We start from the raw sequence: 17,872 nt of genomic DNA on the forward strand, positions 1-17,872 counted from the left end.
GATGCAAAAGGAATTCAGTGGAGAAAGGACTTTTCAACCAGAGCCGTTGGAAAAAACCAGTCATCTGCATGTCCTCTTCTGCCAGAATTAACTTGAAGTGAATTCTAAATCTAAATATAAAACGTGAAACTTTTAGAAGAAAGCACAAGAGGAAACCTTCATGATAGTGTTAGGCGCAGAGTTCTTGGTCATGACACGAGCCACAGTCCATAGGTGAGAATCCGTAAGCTGGGCTTCATCAAAATTTAGAACTTTTGCTCTGAGACAGACACTGTTAGGAGAAAGGGAAGACAGACTACAGAATAATCCCATATCCGAGAAAGGACTAGTGTGGAGAATGGATACAGAGCCCTCACAGCTCATCAGTAAGAAAATTTGGTCACAGTGGACAAAGGACTTGGACAGATCATGGAAGAGGACCCAAGCAGGGCAGATGAGCGCCTGCGAGGCTCTGCCTCATGAGCAGGTGGAGAAATAATGAATTCAGACCATGCTGCAGGAGCGCCTGATAAAACGCACCCGGTGCCGGCGAGGATGGAAGGGGTCTCGGCAGGATAGCCGCTCCGAGAATGTGTTGATGGTTCTCAGGAAACAAGGCGTTCACCTACCGTGGGCCCAGCTGTCCCTCTCCTGGGCGTCCACCCTAGAGAAACGAGAACTAGTGCTCGTACAAACAGCTGCCCGGGAGGGTTTCAACAGCCTGACCCATAATTGCCCCAAACAGGAGGCCACACAGTTATCCTTCGGCAGGTGAATGTCTGGACAGGCTGGTGCGTCCACACGGTGTCCATCTCAGTGGCATGGATCGCAGAGCCCGGCCCAGGGCATCATGTGGCATTCCTGAGGACATGTCACTAGTGTGCTGGGGACTGACCAGCAGGCCGGGGGCCAGGGTGGGAGCTGTGCCCCGTTGGGGGTCCTCTATTTGGGTTAAAACGCGTAAGACTGCATGCCAAAACCAGTCAGCTTTACTGTGTGACAGTTCAAAAATAAAATGAAAACGAAAAAGAGGAACGTTGAAAGCAGCGTGTTCCAGCTGTCATGCAGGCGGGGCGACCACAGTGCCCCTAAGGTGCTGGTCTCTCCAGGCCTGACATCATGAAAACGTCTCCCATTGTCTAGCTCCGGTGGTTTTTTCTGACTGTGGTACCCGTGGCCAGGCGCATGCAGCCCCAAGCAGGGGTGGGGAATCGCTGGGGCAGGTGTCTGACCTGTGTCTGGGGCACTCGGACCCCAGAGGCTGGGGCCCCGCCTGAGCTGGTCCGGGGACCCCAGGTGCTGCTGTGCAGAGAGGGGCGATTCCTTTGTCTCCTCACTGAGCACGTCCTCAGATGAGGCCAACGTCCGGGCAGGGGAAGGACGGTCAGCAGGGCCGCCCTGTGGTGGGGAAGGCTCTGGGTCCCTGCTGGGGGCCGCCAGGGGGCTCAGCAAGCCTCTCGGGGCTCTGTCTGACTAGCTCGGGGGCCTTGTGGGGCAGCCTGGGAGCAGGCGTGGCAGGGAGGGCTCTGCTGAGGTGGCACTGCAGGTGTAGTCTGCCTACTAGTGGGTGGGGTGGGGCTGGGTGGGAGGAGCAGGGGTGGCAGTGGGCGGGGCCTGATACCCAGTGGCAGTCAGGGCTGTGTCCCCTTGCCCACTGAAGGCTGGCCTATTTCCTGGTGGCCTGTCCATTTGTGTGTGGGCTGTTTTCCCTGTCTTGCAGCCTGACCCCCACCCAGCCCTGCCAGGGGCACAGATAAGCTAACTGGTCCTGGGGGCGGGGAAGAGCCTTGGTTCCTGCTAGAGGGAGTGGGGGGCAGGGGCGTGGGGGGCAGCAGGGCTGCCTTGAGGTCACGTGGGCGGGCCGTGCCTTTTTATTTTGGCTGGAGTCAGGCTGGCCACGAGAGATGGGGACCCTGCTGTCCTGACGACAGGCCTGGCAAGGTGGTGGAGGTGGGTGAGCCCACGTGGCTGTCACCCAGGGGTGCTTAGTGAGCTCAGGAAATCAGGGCAGGGTGCTCAGAGCCAGCCTGGGGTGCTGGCCTGGGATAAGGTGGGATGGTGAGGTATTGGGGGAACCTGGTCTAAGCCAGTTCTGAAGGCAAGTCAAGTCAGCTAAATGGGGGTGGGGATGCCAGGCAGAGGTCTCCATGAAGCCCATCTGGCTGGGGCAGGGGTGTGGCAGGGTTGGCAGCTAGGCCACGGAAGGGGGTGCTCTGGTCAGTCACTCGCTCACGGACAGATGCAGCCTGTGTCCCCCCAGCTCCCCTATGGGCTCCGGTGCAGCTCTTGGCGAGCCAGCCTGCAGGTACAGGGCCTGCTGCTGGGAAAACTGGAGCCCTTGGCGGGAGGGCTGCTGGTGGCTGTAGGGGGAGCCCACCAGGGGTTTGTGTTTGTTCTGCCAGAGGATAGGTCATGTTTACGTGAGCTAGGAGACGCGCTTGGTTTCATGGCTGGGCTTACGCGGTGAGAACCGAACACCCGGGCCCACTCCAGCCTGAGGACTGTCTGCCCCACACCCTCCCCCGTGTATGGGGCAGGTTGGGGTCTTTGAGGGGCATCCAGGGGCCAGATTCCCATGTACAGAGGCCTCCTCACCCCACCCGGCCCAGGGCAAAGGTTTGGCCTCTACTGGTGGCAGCAGGGATGCTACTGAGGGTTGAGGCCCGGCTGACAAGTCACAGCAGGGCTTCCGGGAAGGGATGGGCACAGCGTGGATACCTCGAAAATAATGTGTAAAGCAACACGCGTTCCTTTGAGAGAATGAAGCCTGAGGCCATGTGTAGAGCGGAAGGTGCGCGTTGGTTTCCCGATGCTGTGCACAGCCAGCTCTCCTGGCCGCGGGCGTCACCGCCCCCCTCTGTCCCCACAGACAGTACTACTGGTATGATGAGCGGGGCAAGAAGGTGAAGTGCACGGCCCCCCAGTACGTCGACTTCGTCATGAGCTCCGTGCAGAAGCTGGTGACCGACGAGGACGTGTTCCCCACAAAATACGGTGCGTGGCCCCTCCCACCCCAGGCTCTGGGACCTGCGGCCTCCACTACCCCCCTCCCCCCATGGCCGGGCCCTCGAGGCCCCCCTGCCGGGGATGGGGGTGCTTGCAGCTGTCGAGCAGCACCCACAGCTGTGTACAGCCCTGAGCGGGCCCGGCGGGGTCCCCGACCCATTCTGAGCTGCCGAGGGCAGCACCTGGCCGACAGGAGGTGCCCATCTCCCGGGTCGCCCCTCCTCTGCGCCCCTCCTCTGCGGCCCGGGACACAGAGAGCGCCCTGGGCGCCTGTCCCGGCTTCAGGCCATGCGCGGTGGGGCCGCGGCCCCGCGTCACAGAGGCACCCAGTACAGCTCGGCGAGCAGCCACCCTCGCGGCCCCGCCCCGGGTGCCGGGTCACTCAGGTGTTGCGGCGGCGGGCGGCTCCGTGAGGGCTGAGGGGTTGCGGGGGGCGCGGTGGGGCCGGGGCCGGCTGACAGCGGCCCCGGCCCGCAGGCCGCGAGTTCCCTAGCTCCTTCGAGTCCCTGGTGAAGAAGATCTGCAAGTACCTGTTCCACGTGCTGGCGCACATCTACTCGTCGCACTTCAAGGAGACCCTGGCGCTCGAGCTGCACGGACACTTGAACACGCTCTACGTGCACTTCATCCTCTTCGCCCGCGAGTTCAACCTGCTCGACCCCAAAGAGACGGCGGTCATGGACGACCTAACGGAGGTGCTGTGCGGCGGCGGCGGCGGCGGCGGCGGGGGCCGCGGGGACGGGGCGGGCGGGGCGGCGGGCGCACAGAACCACGTGAAGGAGAGGTGAGCCCGGCCGCCCGCGTGCGGAGAGGCGGCGCGGCCGCGCGCGTGTCCGTGCGTGCGCACGGCGGACCCGCGGCCGCGGGGGAGGCGGCGCGCGGAGTGTGGGCGCGGGCACTCTGCGCCGCCCGCCGGCACCGAGAACTTTGGGACTCCGCTCGTCTGCTGAGACACTTAGGGACCGCCCCCGTCCAAGTCCCTTTCTGCGGGTCCGTCTCTCCCGGTCTTCTGCGCCCGCCCCGCCGCCCGGTTCGGCCTCCGGGGAGACACGCGACAGGCGGGGCTCCTTCCCCACGCGACAGGCGGGGCTCCTTCCCCCGAGGCGGGGACCGCAGGCTTCGCTTCCACCGTGTGTTTCGTCTTGGTTCGGGCTGGGGGTGGCTTTCTCCTCCTCTCTCCCGCTTGGTCTGGACCTCGGCTGTTGGTGGCTCAGGGCGGGTGGGGAGGGGAGGCCGCAGAGCACCGAGCCGCGGCCCTGTCTCTCTGCGCTGCCCCCGCTGCCCAGGAGGGGCCCCCGGGCTGGCCGGCTCGCGTCCCGGAGCCCTGGTGGGCGGCCTGTGCGGAGACGCGGCCCGGGGCGGGGGAGAGCCTGGCCTCCCTGTGCGGGTGTAATAAAAAGACTTCTCTCAGGTCAGCGCCTGCGTGTGTCCTCAGCGTCTCGGTGCCCTGTGTGGAGAGCGGTCTGGCCACACACCCCTCTCCTCTGCCCTCCCCCGCCCCTCTGCGCCCCTGGGGCAGCGCCCTCCCCTGCAGCCCGGGCGGTGGAGCCCTCTCACTGACCAAGGCTGCGCTGGCCAAGGGCAGGTGCCACCCTTCCTGCAGGGGCTGACCACAGGCTCCCCTGCTGAACGTGTCTGCGGGGTCTGCGGGGGGCGGGGGCCGTGCTTTGTGTCTCGAGTCTCCAGGGGCCCTTGACCACTCACTCCCTGTGCTGTGCCCTCTCCACACAGACGGCAGGGACCCTAGAGTGTGGGCTGGAGTCGGCTGGGGGTGCTTCCCAGCCAGCCCGCCCGTTCCAGGGGCTCTGCTGCAGGGACCACCTCTGGACAGGGCAGCACTGCCTGAGGGGGGGGGGCGGGGATAGGGAGAGCTCGGGAGAGGGGTGTGTGCCTACAGCGCAGGCTGGTCAGGGTGGCCGTGGCGTGAACAGCCCTGGAGCTTGTCCAGCCCCATGGGCAGAGGTGAGGGGCTTCTGTAGGGCCCTGTCCCCCGACCCTGGCATTGCGCCTCGTGATGCAGGGACAGCCTTCTCTGGTTCTTAATTCCTGTTGTGCTAAGCACCCCCCGCCCGCCCCCTTCCAGCCCTTACGTGGCAATGGTGGGATCCTGGGCCCTGGTCTCTGTCTCCCAGCTCACTGGGGCTCCTGTGCCTTCCCTGCCGGGTCCTGGATTTCCTGCCCTCCTGACGCTCACCTGGTCCTCAAGCTCAGCTGTGGCCAACAGACCCTTTATCTGCTTTCCTAGCACGTTACCATACCAGCCCCAAGGGCCTAGCGGGGCCACCTGCTACCTCTGTCTCCCAGAGTGGTGGCTCCTGGCTGGCCACTGTGCTGTGTCCCCACACCTTGCTGCCAGGAGCCCTGCGCCTCTGGGGAGGCCACAGCCCATCCTGGGCCATCCACTCTGTCCACCGCGCCTTCCTCCCCTCTGCCCTTCAGGCCTCGCTGTGAGCCCTTGGCCCACAGGCCACATGGGCCCCTCCTCCAGGTGTGTTCCCCTCCTCCAGGTGTGTCCCCCTCCTCCAGGTGTGTCCTCCTCCTCCTTTTTTTTTTTTTTTTTTTTTCCCCACGGTACACGGGCCTCTCACTGTTGCGGCCTCTCCCGCTGCGGAGCACAGGCTCCAGACGCGCAGGCCCAGCGGCCATGGCTCACGGGCCCAGCCGCTCCGCGGGATGTGGGATCCTCCTGGACCGGGGCATGAACCCGCGTCCCCCGCATCGGCAGGCAGACTCCCAACCGCTGCGCCACCAGGGAAGCCCCCCATCCTTCTCTTAAGTAGAGGTCTCAAGACACCCGTGGAACTTGACTGTGGGCCGGGCGTGGGGCCCAGGGAGGACCCTCCGGAGGAAGCAAAAGGAAGGGCAGAGGGGAGCCGGGCAGCTGCACGCACGGCAGGGCCCGCAAGCAGTCAACCTGGACGCCTGGCCGAGGAGACCTCCAGCCCGAGTGTTGAAGGTACAGCCTGCTTTCTTCTCGCTGTGTGCAGTAAAAGATGAGATGAAAGATAAATTGAGGGAAGAACTGTTAACAAAAGGGAGGGAAACGCTTGATGATTTGAGAAATTCTCAGCCAAGCCAGATTGCAAAAGAAGCTAAAATTAGGAGATTCACGGTCGGGAAAATGTGCCCTAAAAAGAAAAAAAAGTCAAGGGTAGCTGGACAGCCTTTTGTTAATACCTCAGAAAGATGAACAAGGTCAGAGTATTCAGTCCCACAGAGGGTTCTTTGAAAAGACCTCAGTCCTCTCAGCAAGAGCCAGAAACAGAGGAAAGATTTTCTTGGAAGGATCTGGAGGAGCCTCTTGTCTTATGGAGTGAATCCCCGTGACATACACAAGGGACCCACATGGTTCTTGAGAATTGAATTCCATGAGAAACCCTGCCAGCTTGGACTGAAAGCGACAGAGGATCCGGTGAAAGGCTGTTGGACTCAAAATTCTCTGGGCAGGAAACAGACTGATGAGACCTCAGCTGAGGACACTTGTTACCTTTCTTAAAAAGAAAGGATGAAGGTGGAGCTGTGAGGCCTCCGGGCAGAGCCTTTGAGCCTCAGAGGACGATTCCCGGGCCGTGATGGGCACCTAATGGGGTTTGTCCAGCTGGATTCTGAAGTTGTCCACCGCCTTCCATTTTCTCACTTTTTGGATGGAAATATCTGTACCTGGCATCTTATGCCTGTGCTACCATTGTATTTTGGAAGTAGATAACTTTCCTAGGTTCACAGGTTCAATATGGAAAGGAATTTTGTGCTAGGATGGATCGTACTCAAAGTCTCACTTTTACCTGATTCAGATGATTTAGATGAGATTTGGGGTTTGGCTTGAAACTGTAATGGGTTGAGACTTTTGGAGCCCTCAGGAATGGGGTGTGTTTTACACGTGAGTTAAATGTGAGACTTGCTAGAGGGCAGTCTGCGTGCGGTAGGCAGAATAACGCATACCTCCCCCTGCCAAAAGAAAAAGAGTCCACACCCTAGTGCCTGGAAACTGTCAGCATGTTACCTTCCATAGCAAAGGGGAAGTAAAGCTGCAGGTGGAATTAAGGCTGCTAATCAGCTGAACTTGAGAAGGAGAGATTATCTGGGCCCAGTATAATCACAGGATTCCTCAAAACTGGAAGGGGGCGTCAGAAGAGGGAGAAGCAGAGAGATGGCAGTGTGAGAAGGGCTCAGTCTGATGTTGCTGGCTTTGAAGACCGAGGAAGGGGCTGCGAGCCAAGGGTGCAGGCGGCCTCAAGAAGCTGGAAAAGACAAGGAAATGGATTTCCCCCGGGGCCTCCAGAAGGCGTGCAGCCCTGCCAGCACCTTGATTACAGCCAGCGAGACCCATTTCAGTGAGACCCAGTTCTTGACCTCCAGATCTTAAGATGGCACATTTGTGTGGTTTTAAGCCACTCGGGTTTTGGTAACTTGTTACAGCAGCGATAGGAAACTCATACATCTGTGAGATGGGCCATGGAACCCTCATAGGGTCATTTCGAGGGCCCACAGAGATGATCCACTTCGCCCAGGGCCTGACTCCAAGGATGAATGTGACAGACAGCAGCGCTTGAGCTTGTGACTAACAGCGTAGACCCCGCAATCCCACCTGAGGCACCAAGGCCGGTGCCTGGCTCCCCTCTCTCGTGTGTGTGTCCGTCTCTGCTGCCCTCGTCCTCCGCAGACATCCCTGCCTTGAAGTCCACACAGGTTTTCTCTCTTCCTGGTACTGGCCACTGTCTCTGCTCTCTACTAACCTCCACCCCTTGCTGAGTCACACCACGGACTTGGGCTGCTGGTGGGGCGTGGCGTGGACCCAGGAAAGGGAAAGTGTGGAGGGAGTGGAGTGGACTCGGTGGCCTGGGGTTAGGGCAGGAGGAGTGGGCACTGAACCTCGGGGAGAGGGGAGGGCAGGACGAGGGCCAGCCCGCCTCCAGCAGTGAGCTCCCTGGCCGCCGCAGCACCCCCTTGAAGCGGCGTCGAAACACCAGGAACCTCTCCATCTCACAGCTTACGAGCCTGGGGGGCCCTATGCCCCCCTGTCAATTGAGAGCGTGGACAGAGTCCAGGTCAGGCTCCCAGCAGAACAGAATGAGGGCCGGGCCGCCGCTTGCACATCCCCGCCCTTGTGTGCGCCCCCGCCCGCTCTGGCTCTGCCACCCGGTAGCACTCAGAGCCCCTGTGGGGACACGGGTCAGACTGTCTCCCTCCACCCCCATCCACGATGGCCCCGGGGAGCACACCGCGCTGTCTGTTCCCCAGGAGCCCGGTTCCCAGGCCAGTCGGGCTGGCTACCTGAGGGGGGCCCGGAAGTCATCCTCTCACCAGGTGCTGGACCCACCGCCGTATCCTCTTTGGTTTTCACAAGTACCCATTTAAATTTCTACTTCATAGACATGGCTTAATGCTCAGCGTAAAGTGCTCAGAAGGTATCTGGCACATAGTAAGTCCCTACGTGTTGGTTTTTATTTTATATTAGTAAATGTTGACACTAACAGTTTTTGAGCTTGCTTTGGTTTCAGAAGTGGGATTGCAGGAAGGTGGCCCCTTCCCACTCAAGGAGTGCGGTGGTGGGGCGTGCGGAAAGCCGGCAGTCTGCTGGGTGTGCTGTGGTGTTTTCTTTTGGGGACTCCACCGTGTGCCCACTGAGGCTGACACATCAGACTGCAAACGTTTAGAGGGCCAAGTGGGAGAAGAGGAGGAGGCCTGTGTGTGTCAGCTGCTCTTCCAGTAACGCATATGCAGAACCACAGGTCAAGGAAACTGGCGGCTGGCCAGGAGCCACATAACCACGTTCGCTGCCGAGACGCGGCAACCGAATCCCCTCCTTCAACTTGGTTTTTCAGCTCAAGTTAATGGGACACCACGCAGTCCAGAGATAGCAACAGAACCTGGTTCCAGAGTACCTTCTGAGGCCTCCCTCAAAGGTGGGGCGCTGTGTCCGGGGCTGGGCAGAAGAGGGCCCCAGCTCCATGTCAGCAGACCCTCATTCGTGTCCTGGGCCTTGTGCCCTTCTAGCAGAGCCCCCGAGCTCACGACTAAGCCAGTGAAGCATGCCATGCTCCTGGCGCCCTCCAGCAAGGGGGTGTGGGAGGCAAGAGCATGCACTCTTCGGGGCTGATTCTCTCCGCCCTCAGGGACGGATGGCAGTCTGGGAACGGTTGGTCACGTGGGGCTGGGAGGCTGCTACCGGCATCTAGTGGGTGGAGGCCAGGGGTGATGCTGACGTTCTGCCACGGGCAGGACGGGCCCCACCACAGAGAACCACGCAGCCCCCAGGTCGGTAGTGCTGCGGTGGTATCGACGGCTGGGTGCAGAGTGGCCAGGCCACACCCAATCCCCTCCACACGTGGGGGAGAAGGTGCACGCGTGAGAGGCGGGGGAAGCCTCCGAGGGCATTGTGGTCTCTGCTGGGGCCCCTTGTCGGGCTGCTCCTCGTCCCTCCTCAAGGCCGTATGGTGACTCCAAGTGCTGCCCTCGAGACGTGGGGCTGGGTGGTCCAGGGCGCCCGGGAGGCTGGACCTGTCCTTGACTCTGCAGCAGCAGAGGGGTGGCTCCTTGGTGCATGGTCATGGCGCCTCCATCCCTGGCTGGCGGGCGTGCCGGGGGCAGCTGGGACCACACTGCCCTGCCAGCCGCCGTCTCCAGGGGCTGCCCGCCAGCCTTGGCCCATCACTTGCAGGGCTGGGCCATGCTCCCCGTCTGCCTCTTCCCACGGAAGGAGTGGAAAGAAGGTTCATCCTCCAGGAAGAAGCCCTGGTGCTGGTCTCGGGGTGAGGTCTCGGGGTGGCAGCAGAGCTGCAGTGGCCGGGCGGGGGGCCGCACTCGCCAGGCACCCCATCCCCAGCAGAGCTCCGTGTCAGCCTCTGGTGGTGCTTCCCCGTGCTCTCTGCTTCCCACCTGGCCCAGCCCATGTGATGCCTGCGCAGACCCGCGGCACAGGGCCTGTCCTCTGGCTGGGGCGGAAGTAGCACCACGCACACCTGGCAGGGTCGGTCCCGGGTGGTCCCACATCCCCGCCCGCCCGCCCGCCCGCATGGAGACCGCCGTGGGTGTCTTTGCTGAAGGAATTTATTGTTCGGACTGAACGTTGCTCACAGTTACTTGACAGGGGATACACGGGGTGGGGCCTGTCCGTTTCCGTTACGTCTGTGTGTGTCCCGAGTACAAAAGAGGAAGGCTAACGAGAGGTATTACTTTCTGGTCCTCCGTCTCTGGAGAAGCCCCTCCCGCTTGTACCACGGCTTTTGCTGTTAGAGGTGTTTCATTTTTTGTTATGTTTTGAAATCCCAGCCTGTGGTAGGGGGTCAATGGAACAGAAGCATTAAAATCTATCCACGACGGGAGAGGCAGCAGGGCGGGCAGGAGAGACGCCAGATGCAAAGTGGACTTGTCACAGTGGGGCGTGCAGCCACACGTGCCTCGCGGGCCCCCCTCCCCCCCCCCCCGGGAGCCGAGGATGCCGCTACCGCTCTCTCTGTGTCCCGTGTTGCTTTTTGTTTTGTTTTTAACTTTTTGTCATTTTAGTAAAAAAAAGAAAAACCCTGCAGTGGCCCTGCCATCTTGCGTGTTGTGTATAGGCGGCCGGCTCGGGCCTTCCTCCCGCCCCACACCCGGACACAAAACCGAGATGGCCCCCAGCCCGGGCCCGGCGGAGGGGCCCTGGCCGTGCCCGGCCCCCACAGGACTGGAGTCGCTTCTCCACGGTAACGGCACAGAACCGGGGACGGAGCGAACCGCGCCGTTCTCTAAATATATTTATATGCGTGTGTATAGAAAGAACCAAACTCAAAGCCTAGCCCTGCCCCGTGGTCCCCCGCCCCCCGCCAACACCCTTCTCCAAAAACAACCAAGAAAAAAAGTTTATAAAAATATCTTGCAGGAATTCTTTAAAGTTTACAGTAGCTTGCCGGCGCTGCATCGGCCGGCTGCCCCAGCACCCCGACCGCTCTGTCCACGGGGCACCTTGGCCCAGACCCCACCCTGCCCAAGACACACACACAGACAGACGGCAGGACGGTGCTGCTGCTGCCCCTTCCCTGAACGGAGAAGTAAAGAAACTCAATAAGTTAAAACAGCAAGTAAATAATACTGATCTCGGCCTGCCCTGGGGTGGGCGGGTGGGCAGGTGCTGCGGGGCCCCCAGGCTTTCTTTCCACCTGCAGCCCCGGGGAGCTGGGGGGTGGGATGCGGCGAGGCAGGTGGGCGGCGCTGAGGTGCACAGACGTGGACGAGGAGGGAGCAGCAGGGAGGGGACGTGCCGAGGAGAAGCCGTGGCGGCCGGGCCAGACGGCTGCTTCGCCCCCTTGGGCCTGCCCCGGAGGCCGGCCGGGCCCGCCGGGGGCACTGGTCAGCGCGCGTCCAGTCGGGTAGGCCCGAGGCGGCTTCCCCTCGGGGCCGGGTCTTCCTCCCCATGGCCATGCGGAGCTGAAACTGGGCAGAGCTGGCGGGCGGGCGGGGCCTCAGCGCCCAGGGCGGTGGCAGCAGCAGCAGAGGAGAGAGGGCAGGTCCACGGCAGCTGCCTGGTCAGCCGGTGTCCGGTGCAGAGCGCGGAGGACGGCCTCGTGGAGATGACACGTTAACTTTTCGGGATAATTCCTGGTATCAGAGCGGAAACAGTGGCGTTGTCAGAGACGGGCAGAGAGAGGGACAGCGAGAGAAAGAGAGAGCGGGCGCGGGCGGCCCAGCCGCGGCTGGGGCCCCCGGTGCCCCCTTTCCTTTCCTCCCCGGCTTCACAACAGTCTAGACGGACAGACGGGCACGGCCCCGGGTCCACACCGGGCGGGCGGCTGGCGGCGAGCAGGCGGCGAGGCGGCCTCGGGGCCGCTGTCGGGGCCGTGCAGGGGGAGGGGGCTATGTGTCTAAGGCTGCTCCCGGCGGGCGGCGGGCGGCCCCGTCCTGGCCGTGTCCTTGCCCGCTGGGTACTCGGCGTCCCCTCCAGGGCCGGGGCCAGCGGCCGCGGAGTCCCCGAGTGGGCCGTGGGCACTCCGCTTGGCGGGCGTGCTGGGGGCCTCGGCCGCCTGCCCGTTCTTCTCGTCTGAAAAAAGTTGTTTAATTACGTCAAAGAAGTTACTCAATGGGCTGCCTGGGTGCACAGAACAGAAGACAAAAGAAAAAAAGAAAAGAGAGAAAAGGAGGGAGGGAGGGAAGAGAGAGAACAACAACAGACGAATGAACGAAAGGCCTGTGAGGGGGTCCGAGTGGGTGAGCGGGGCCGCGGCAGCAAGCAGGGCAGGCGGCCGGTGGGGGCTCGAGGCCTCTGGGCTGCGGGGCGGAACCTGGGGCCGGTGGGCACCCTCCTCCCTCGCCAGGCCTCCCGAAGGACCGGCCCTCCCTCCACCTCAGTCTCGGCCTCCCAGTCAGCCCTGCAGCCTGGCCAGCGGGCCGGCCCAGCTCTGGAGACAGATGCGTAAAGGCCGGGGCCGAGCAGGACCCTGGGGCTGGCGGCTGGGGAGGCTGGTGCCAGCGTGCCTGCCACACTCCTCCCAGGAGGCCTGGAGCCCGGCCCCCAGCCAGCCTGGGTGGCACAGCGTGGACACAGAGGTCAGCAGCGGACAGACGGATGGATGATGGGTGGGTGGACAGGCATGGAGCTTGGGCGTTGCAGGACTGGGAAGGCAGCCACAGTGGGGGCCCTGGTCCCAGAGGGCATGTCCAGAGGGCAAGAAGGAGGGGGCAGAAGCAGGGCCCCACCCCACCCGGGGGCCCTGGGCTCACGGTCCAGGTGCGCGACTGGGGTCACCTCAGTTCTACTTCCTAAACCTGGCCCCCACCTGAGCAAGAAGGGGCAGGGCCCTCTCCCCGCCAGCTGCGGCAGGGCTGGCGGCGCACCTGCAGCCAGGCAGCTCAGGGCCTGGGCAGGAGCCACTCCCCGCCCCCCTCCAGTGGGCAGAGAGGGCCTGATGCCAGCCTCCGGCCCAAGGATTAGGGGCTACCCTGACCCCCGGCCAGGGCCCAGACATGGGACGCTTACTGGCCTTGGGGCTTGGGCACCCCTTCCTGCTCTGAGCCTTGGGGTCCCTCCGTGGCCTGCCCTGATCCTAGGGCCAGGCCTGTGCCCGCCCTGGAGGGTGACCGAGGCTGCTCGTGGCAGAGGCTGGGGGGCTGGGCACAGCTGGGCGCCTTGGGGGCCAGCGAGGCCATGTGTGCATGTCCAGGCCCCTCGTGTACACAGGAATCCCGGGGCAGCCCCCGGCCAGGAGCAGGCTGCAGGGGGTGCAGGGCTGAGCGGTGGGGGTGACAGGCTGGGGGGGCCCAGGTGAGCGTGAGGGGTTCTTACCACATTTGGAAAGCCTCCCCGTCATCATTTCCATACAGTTAGTGGTGTCTGGAGCACAGAACGGAGAGAGGGGGAGGGGGGAGACGTGTGAAAAAGGCTTCCAGCTCAGACCTCAAGCTGGATGCTGCCTGCAGCCTCGGGCCAGGCCCCTGGGGAGGGGGCAGAGCCTGGAGTGGGGTTGAGGGGCTGTGACCAAGGGGTGGGGCTCAGGTGGGTAGTGCCTGGCGTGGGGGGGCTCAGAGAGGAGGGGCTCAGCAGAGGGCCAGCCTGGAGTGGGGCCCCTCTCCTGGGCAGTGGAGGGTCCTGCCTGGCCCTCCCTCCCTTCTGCCCTCTGGGCCCAGGACACACGCTTTGGAGCCGAGAGGTCCAAGTCTCTGGCTGTGGTCTGTGCCGGCTACCTCCGTGTCCTCACCCTGCCACTCTGTGACTCACGTGGCCGCAAGGCTCCCGTTCACCCCTCGACTCACAGTGGCACCCCTCCCTGACCCTCTCCCACTCCGCTGGGCTTGGCAGTGTTAGGGCTGGGGGCAGGGAAGGCAGCAGAGCCTGGGGTGGAGGGTGGCTGCCTCACGGCCCTCACTGGGGCCACCCCTCCCTGGGCTGGGTGGGGGCCCTATTGGAGTGGCCACCAGCTCTCTTGGCCTGGTGCCCGAGGGGCCCCAGCTTCTGCCCCCTCCCTCCAGTGGCTCTAGGACTGAGCTTGCTGGACAAGAGTGTCCGGTACGGGGGGGAGGGTGTTGGGGGAGGCTGACCCCTCAGGGAGGCCTGGGGACGGGGCCAAGGGATGGGCTGGGCTCCCAGAGTGGGCTCCCCAGGCCCAGGGCTCCCTGAATGAAGGCAGGGGAGGCAGGCTTGGCCCAGGGCAGGCACCAAACAATCTCCAGGGACGTGGGTTTGGGCCCGGGGCTAAAACGGGGATGGGGCCCTGCAGAAGGGCTGTGGCCACCCTGCTTACTGCTGGGCCTGGGACCTAGAGCAGGGCACGTTCGCCGACAGACAGAATGGTACCCCTTAGGGTGGGACTCTGCCTGGCCGGGAGCAAAGAGGGACCGTGGCGCTGGGCGGTGGGTGCAGGCACGGCTGTCCCCTGGGCGGCACACCAGGCCCCTTGCTTGCCTCCCTGGACAAGCTCTGTCCTTCCCCAACCTCGGTTTCCCCCTATGAGCACCGCCCTGCTCCGACGTGGCGACCTTAAAGGCACCGGCTCCGGGGCCAGCCTGGCTCCCAGGGCCAGGGTGTCGGGGCCCCTCCAGCCCCGATCCACCAATAGGGCAGTGAGGCCCACGCTGGGGGAGAAAAGGGGGGCAAGTGAGACACAGACAATGGAATGAGGATGGCAGGGGCGGGGTGGACCGCGGGGCCGGTCTGGCCTCTAGGACCCTACACAGAAGCGCAGATGGCTGGCCCCGGGGGGGCTCTGAGAGGTGGGGCCGGGCTGGACCCTGTGCTCCCCAGACCCCACACCCCGACACAGGCCTCGCGGTGAGCTAGCAGCTCCTGCTGGGCGCACGCGTGCCACTCGCCCTCCCTAACAGCTCATGCACGCGCCCCGGGGCTCACCCGCACCCACAGGGCTGCAGCCGCTCCCCGCCAGGGGCCGAGCGGCACAGACCCTCAGGCTCCCGGGCCCCTGGCGCCTGCAGGCCTGGGGAGCCCCTGCTCTGACTGGACCTCAGGGCCCCTCTGTCCTGCCCACCAGGGGGAGGGTGGGTGGCGGACAGCCCCTCACATGCCAGCCAGTGTGGGCACCAGGCCCAGAGCCCTGGAGAGTGCTACGGCGGGGGCGGGGGGGGGCTTGAGGGCGGCAGGGCTCCCTGCAGCACCTTGGTTGGTTCTCCCAGAGCCTGCTCTCACTGGCCTGGGGCCGGGCTGCCCCTGTGTCCAGCCGTTCGGCTGGGTGCTGGGCCTGCAGGGCTTGTCCAGGGCCAGGAGGTGGCCACTGGGTGCGTGGGCGGGCACAGGGTGCCTCCTTGGGGCCAGTCGGGCTCTCGCAGAGGACCTGCCCGCAGCCCCTCCCTGCCCCAGCGGCGGGGCCGGACACCTTACCTGCCAGCGTCAGAGGCTACTCTCGTAGCTGGTGGCCACCTTCTGGCCCTTAAGCCCAGCACCCCAGCTTAGTCCCGGAGCTGGCGGGGGGGGGGTCTACAGTGGACAAGAGGCGCCTTTCAGTGTGGCGTGCTGGGCCTACCCCCCTGGTGTGCAGAGACGGCCGGCCGCTGCGCCCGGAGGGCCCTGCTCCCGGGGGTGCACGCGGAGGGGCTGCACCCCATTGCCAGCCCTCAGGGTGGCCCGAGCTGAGCCCCTCCCTCACCTGACAAGTGCTGGGCAGAAGGCTGGTCGTGTGTGCTCAGCAGCTGGGTCTGAATGGTCTCCACGACCCTCTTGAAGCGGCGGCTCGGGCCTGGGGGAGGGGGAGGGAGTGGGTGGGTGAGGCGGGGCAGGGCTGGCTCGGAGCCCCGCCCTCGGGAGCCCCGCCCTCGGCCTCTGCCGGCAGCTCACCCGACAGGAGTGTGAAGGTGACGGAGTAGATGCCGTTCTCCTTCTGCGCCGCCCCGCCCTCGGTGTAGGTGATGTCCACCTGGAACTTGACCGGCTTCTGGAACACCGCCGGGCCCCCCGTCGCCTTGTACTCGGCCCGGAAGCTCGTCTGGGAGATGACGCTGTGGCTGAGGCTGGGGATCTGCGGGCAGTGGGTGGCGTGAGTGTGGCCTCGTCTGGAGTCGCCAGAGGAAACCCCAGAGGGAAGGGAGCCGGCCGCTGCCCGAGGCCCCAGCAGCACGGGCTCCCCAAGAGCCTCAGCCAGACGGAGCTCCACACAGATCGTAGATGGGTCGCGACACGGCAGCAGAAAGCAGGGCTCTGAGCGGTGGGCAGGGAGGCCAGGGGGCAGCTGGAGGCCGCGAAGGCGGCAGCGAGGCCTGGGCTAGAGCCCGTGCCCTGTATCGAGACAGAGCCCCCGGTGTCAAGGCCCCCGGCACCGCTGACCACAGCGCCCGCCGCTCTGCTGGCTCCGGGGTCTGCGGCCCCGGGCACAGGCGAGGGGCCTCTGCGTGATTGAGCTGCACAGCGACCAGGGAAATGTCCGGCAAAACAAACCCAGGAGGCCGTCTTGCCTCAGAGGGGTCGCCCCCAGGACAGGGCTCTGCTGCTTGGGAGAGCACAGCGCTGGCTCGCCGCTTAGAAGGGGCTGAGTCCACATCACGGGGGAAATCTTGATGTCCCAGGAGAGGCCTGGGGGACTCCAGGGAAGGCCCAGACCCGGGGCCCGGAGGAGAAGAGGCTGCAGTGGCAGGGTTGGGGGGACTCAGCGGGGCCAGGGTGCCCACACCCGGCACGAGGCCAAAGTCCCCACCTGGTGCTGAGCCCTCCCGGTTCCTGGAGACCCTCTGGGAGGAGTGCCAAACTGTCCCCCAAGCCCTAAGGGAAACTTGGCTGCACCCAGGAAGGCAGGGTGGCCAAGTGTGTTGGGGGGGCCCAGGCTTGGGCTGTGGGGATGCCGAGGGACCCCTAACCCGTGATCCCGGGGGGCCCAGCACAAGGCAGGCCCCACGCAGGGCAGGGCAGTGGGGGGCGGAGGGCCTCCTGACAGGAGTGCCTCTGGAAGACAGTGTTCAGGGCTTTCTGCCCCACGCGCCCAAAGATCCCAGCAAAGACAGCGGGGACCCACCCAGGGCCCAAGCGCAGCCCACCTCAAAAGCCACCAGTGGGAGGCGAGGGGCTGCAGGAGGTCGGCAGCACGTGGGAGTGGACACAGGCACACAGGACACAGAGCCAGCCCCCCCAGGGACTGTCCTTGAGGCCGCGGGCGCATCCACCAGACCCAGCAGAGGCCCCTCCCCTCTGTGTCGAGGGCTCAAGTCCCCTCCTCAGAGCTGCCTCGCAGCCACCCGTGCTTCACCCCCATCTCAGTGAGGTGCCGCCACCCAACGAGGCCTGCCCCCGTCCTGGGCCCGGGCACAGCCCGTCTCCCGCCCAGGGTGCCTGCTCCCCTGGCCCTGCCCAGGCTGGGGTCCCCGGGGTCAGTGACCCCAGGGCGTGTGGCTCACCGACAGGAAGGCATGGACGATGTCGGCTTTGATGGAGCTCAGTGGCTTGTCCTTGATGACCACGAAGATCTGCTCCTCCTTCTCCAGGTTAATGAAGTTCCCAAACCAGGACTTTTTGGCGAGCCTGGGGGCAGGGCAGAGAGCTGGTCAGGTCAGGATACGCCAGCCAGCCGAGCCCCGAGCCTCCCCTCTGGCCTGCAGGCCGGCTTGCTGTCCCAACTAGACCCTACCCTGGCCCTGACCCCACCATCCTGACCCTGAGCACCCTCCACCCCGCCCTGACCTTGACCCGACAGCCCTAATGCTAATGGCAGAGCCCTCGGCCCCACACCTCACCCCAACCCCCACTGCCTGCTTGGGCCTGGGCCACACCCACCAGAACCCCACCAAGAAAGAAAGGAGCGTGGGGTTGGGGTGCCCTGCCCTTGAGCCCACCCTGACCCCCAGCCTCGCTCCTGTTTAAGCCACCGTGTTTCGGGCTAACTTGCTAAGCTGCGACCCTGCAGCTTCCTGGAGAAAAGTGCCCCACCTGGGGCTATGTGGGGAGCAGGAGTTGGGTGCAGAGTGCAGGCCGGGGACCCCTGCA

General features: G+C 64.2%; 2 protein-coding genes across 18 annotated transcripts in view; one reads left to right on the forward strand and one right to left on the reverse strand.

Annotated features, from left to right (window-relative positions):
• Window positions 1–3,788, forward strand: part of MOB2 (MOB kinase activator 2) — a 49,878-nt gene extending 46,090 nt beyond the window's left edge. For all 3 annotated transcript variants that reach the window (XM_059070412.2, XM_059070411.2, XM_067037857.1), the window contains 2 exons: window positions 2,849–2,973; window positions 3,463–3,788. In XM_059070412.2, coding sequence (XP_058926395.1) covers window positions 2,849–2,973; window positions 3,463–3,773 — 436 coding nt within the window. In that variant the 3' untranslated portion in view covers window positions 3,774–3,788. The remainder of the gene's footprint in view (window positions 1–2,848; window positions 2,974–3,462) is intronic.
• Window positions 3,789–10,818: 7,030 nt separating this feature from the next.
• BRSK2 (BR serine/threonine kinase 2) overlaps window positions 10,819–17,872 on the reverse strand; it is a 64,381-nt gene continuing 57,327 nt past the window's right edge. For 3 of the 15 annotated variants that reach the window (XM_059070401.2, XM_067037861.1, XM_067037867.1), the window contains 5 exons: window positions 17,287–17,410; window positions 15,740–15,920; window positions 15,552–15,641; window positions 13,241–13,288; window positions 10,819–11,559 (listed from right to left, as the gene is read on the reverse strand). In XM_059070401.2, coding sequence (XP_058926384.1) covers window positions 11,540–11,559; window positions 13,241–13,288; window positions 15,552–15,641; window positions 15,740–15,920; window positions 17,287–17,410 — 463 coding nt within the window. In that variant the 3' untranslated portion in view covers window positions 10,819–11,539. Of the gene's footprint in view, window positions 11,560–11,732; window positions 12,047–13,240; window positions 13,289–15,286; window positions 15,383–15,551; window positions 15,642–15,739; window positions 15,921–17,286; window positions 17,411–17,872 lie in introns of those variants that run through there. The other 12 variants (XM_059070400.2, XM_067037858.1, XM_067037863.1 and 9 more) reach the window with 7 other exon arrangements.

The sequence above is a fragment of the Kogia breviceps genome, chromosome 7 (assembly GCF_026419965.1).
Source record: "Kogia breviceps isolate mKogBre1 chromosome 7, mKogBre1 haplotype 1, whole genome shotgun sequence".
In the NCBI taxonomy this organism is placed as follows: domain Eukaryota; kingdom Metazoa; phylum Chordata; class Mammalia; order Artiodactyla; family Physeteridae; genus Kogia; species Kogia breviceps.